Source organism: Carya illinoinensis, chromosome 7 (assembly GCF_018687715.1).
Source record: "Carya illinoinensis cultivar Pawnee chromosome 7, C.illinoinensisPawnee_v1, whole genome shotgun sequence".
Lineage (NCBI taxonomy): Eukaryota > Viridiplantae > Streptophyta > Magnoliopsida > Fagales > Juglandaceae > Carya > Carya illinoinensis.
In genome coordinates this window covers 18,229,055-18,232,583 of record NC_056758.1, presented here as the reverse complement: position 1 = coordinate 18,232,583, position 3,529 = coordinate 18,229,055, and the positions used below count along the sequence as shown (strand labels likewise).

The 3,529-nt window shown below is 39.7% G+C and overlaps 1 protein-coding gene across 1 annotated transcript; it reads left to right on the top strand.

Moving 5' to 3' along the window:
• The first annotated feature begins 578 nt into the window (after positions 1-578).
• LOC122316218 lies at positions 579-914 on the top strand. Its single transcript, XM_043132754.1, has one exon. It carries the CDS (start codon positions 579-581, stop codon positions 912-914), a length of 336 nt encoding a protein of 111 aa, XP_042988688.1.
• The last annotated feature ends 2,615 nt before the right edge of the window (positions 915-3,529 follow it).

Here is a 3,529-nt window from a genome sequence, read left to right as displayed (position 1 = left end):
ATTAATTATATTATTGAAATTTACAAAATATATATAAAAATGACTGTATATAACAAAACTCATAAATTAATTCTCGCCGTAAGATCCAATACGACATAAGGAGAACGACCCTGACCTTAGCCATTTATTTTTTTCATATCTTTTCATTTGTAGTACTGTTAATTAATTTGGAAACCGCCAATGAAAGTGATGGTATATATACCTAACTTATTTAATTTCTTCCTTAATTAACCGATCGAACCTTCGTCTCCAAGTATACAAAAACACACATACCACACGTTATATGTACGACACAGTAAGACGCGTTGCCATTTCTGCCACTTGACATCATTCTCCACACCGTTTAAACAATATAGAAGCAAGCTTCCTCGATAACAATCTAAATGTCTTATCTTTTGTCAGGTAACCTCTGCTCTCCAATATCCCTTGTACGTGCTCTATAAGTATGTTCCTTCCTTTCACGCTTATGGTATATATTTGCTTCATTAGCTAAAGAAAAATTCAAGTTCATATATTCCGCAATCATACAAGCTGATCAAAATTAACAAGCTCGCTACTAGCTGCTAGAAACTGCATCAATGGAAGCAACCAGACTTTCATCGGCTTCCGCCGCCCTGCTTTTGTGGCGGCCTATTATGTCGTTGCCATCACCTAATTGCCGGAGAAAACACGTTGGGCGGACTGTGAAAGCAGGTAGATCAGAAAGAAATGGACGACATTATGGGGGTAGGCTCGTGGACAAGAACATGATCGTGCTGCGAATGCTCATCAGGGAGATGAAGATTTCAGAGACAAGTCAGGCCGAGCCACCATCAAACTGGACGGAGTGGGAGAAGCAATATTATACGCATTATGATGAGGATGTTTGTGAAGTAATAGGGCAATTGCAGTCTTATTTTGTTAAAAACTGTTGAAAACAGAAAGTGAAAATGAGAGGAAACAAATGAAGAACAGAGTTTGACAGAGATTTGAGGAAGTTTGATTCTCATTGATCCTTTTGTCAATACAAAGGTCACATATATATATTACAAAAAAGTCGAAAAGTAAAAGCTACTGAAAATCTAACTTTTGATTATCTACACAAGTACAAGCATCAATTCAGAACTTTTTATGCACAGCATGGTAAAGATCAGCTTTATGCATCGTGTCCCTCATACTTCTTTGTGTGCAGCCATGCATTTCCTCAACTGTGCCATCTTCTTTTCTGTGCCATCTCCTGTCTCCTTTTTGCTGCTACTGCCATCTTTTTCTTTCCATGTATTGCAGCTTGCTTTATCAGCTTTATGCATCTCTTGAGTGTTGCAGTGTATTTTAGGCATGCTTTGGCTGCTGTCCTTGTGCATTTCTTGCTTGCATTTTATCTTGTTACATTGCATTCTGTAAGACTCCCCCTCAAGATGGGCATAGATATTAACAATTCCCATCTTGGACAATAAGAACTGAAATGTAGAAGTTGGTAAGGCTTTAGTGAAAATGTCTGCCAACTGAAATTTTGAGGACACATGCATTGGTGTGATGATACCAGCCAAGACTTTCTCTCTAACAAAATGACAATCTAGTTCTATATGCTTGGTTCTCTCATGAAAAATTGGATTCTTTGTAATGTGTATGGCTGCTTGGTTATCACATAAGAGGGAAGCAGATTGTGCATGGTCAATATTAAATTCCTTTAGCAAACCGAGAAGCCACATGATCTCACAACTTGTAGATGCTAGTGCCCTATATTCTGCCTCAGCTGAAGATCTAGAAACTGTTGCTTGCTTCTTAGATTTCCAGCTTATTAGTGAGTCTCCAATGAATATACAGAAACCTGTGACAGATCTTCTTGTCTCGGGGCAGGCAGCCCAATCAGAATCACTATAGGCCTTTAGATGTAAAGCTGATCTAGATGATAAGAAAATGCCTTGACCTATGGATCCTTTGAGGTACTTGAGAATTCTATAGGCTGAGTGCAAATGAGATTGTGAAGGTCTGTCCATGAACTGGCTTAGAACACTTACAGCATAGGTGATGTCAGGTCTGGTGATGGTTAAGTAAATTAACCTTCCAATGAGTCTTCTATAAGCTATAGGATCTTGGAGGATTTCTTCTGTGGTGTGGCTCAATTTATGGTTCAGTTCAATAGGTGTAGAAACTGTCTTTGTGCCAAGTAGACCTGAATCTTCTAATATCTCGAGGGTGTACTTCCTTTGGCAAAGGTTAATTCCAAAAGAGGATCTAGCAACTTCCAAACCCAGAAAATATTTGAGGGGTCCAAGGTCCTTAATTTTGAACTTGCTATGAAGGTAAGATTTGAGTGAGTCAACTTCTTCTTGAGAGTTACTTCCAACTATGATGTCATCTACATAGACTAAGAGTGCTATAAATGCATTGGGACTGACCTTAGTGAACAAAGAGTAGTCAGATTTTGATTGATGAAATCCAATGGCAATGAGTGAATTTGAAAACTTTGAAAACCATTGCCTAGATGCTTGCTTAAGTCTATAGAGGGACTTATTTAATTTGCATACCAGTTTCTCCCCCCCAATCTGCTCACTCTTGATGTGATAGCCTGGAGGTAATTGCATATAGATGTCCTCATCAAGGTCTCCATGTAGAAAGGCATTGTGAACATCCATTTGAGTGAGGGACCAATTTTTAGTGGCTGCTATGGCAAGGAAAACTCGAACTGTGGTGAGCTTTGCAACTGGACTGAAGGTTTCTTGGAAGTCAAAGCCTTCTTTTTGAGTGTAGCCTTTTGCCACAAGTCTAGCTTTGTGCCTTTCAAATGATCCATCTGATTTCAGCTTGGTCTTATAAACATATTTGCAACCAATTGCAGTTTTGTTGGGGGGTAAGGTGGTGATAGTCCATGTGTTATTCTCTTCTAGAGCATGGAGTTCAGCTTTCATGGCATCTTGCCAATGCTTAAACTTAACAGCTTCATTATAAGACTGGGGTTCATGAAATAATGAAAGTGAAACAGAAAAAGATTGGTGGGAGGGAGAGAGATTTTTGTAAGTTATGTAATCATGAAGGGGATGAATTGTTGAGGAGGGAAGGAAGGGCTGAGAGGCTGCAAGCTGGCAATGATATTGATGGAGATAAGCAGGTTGGTTTCTATTTCTGGTGGACCTTCGAAGAGGGAAAGGGTCAAGATCAGGTGAGGGGGCAAGTGAGGGAACTGTGGGAGCAGTAGGTGAGGGAATGATGGAGGGGTCAGCTGCTGAGGAAGGTTCTTCAGATTGTAAGGGAGTGAGATTTTGAGTGGGATTTTGAGGAGTTTGGGGAAAGGAAAATATGTCATCTGGTAATGCAGGAGGTAAGACCAAATTATTTGGAAAGGATGATAGGTCATGGTCTGAGAGGGAACCAGATTTGAAGGGAAAAATGAATTCATGAAAAATGACATTTCGAGAGATGAAGGTAGAGTGGGATTCAATGTCATACAGCTTATAGCCTTTGACATTAGCAGGGTAGCCCAAGAAAATGAAAGGTTTAGCTCTATGTTCAAATTTGGTCCTATTGGGTTTGAGTGTGCTAGCATAGG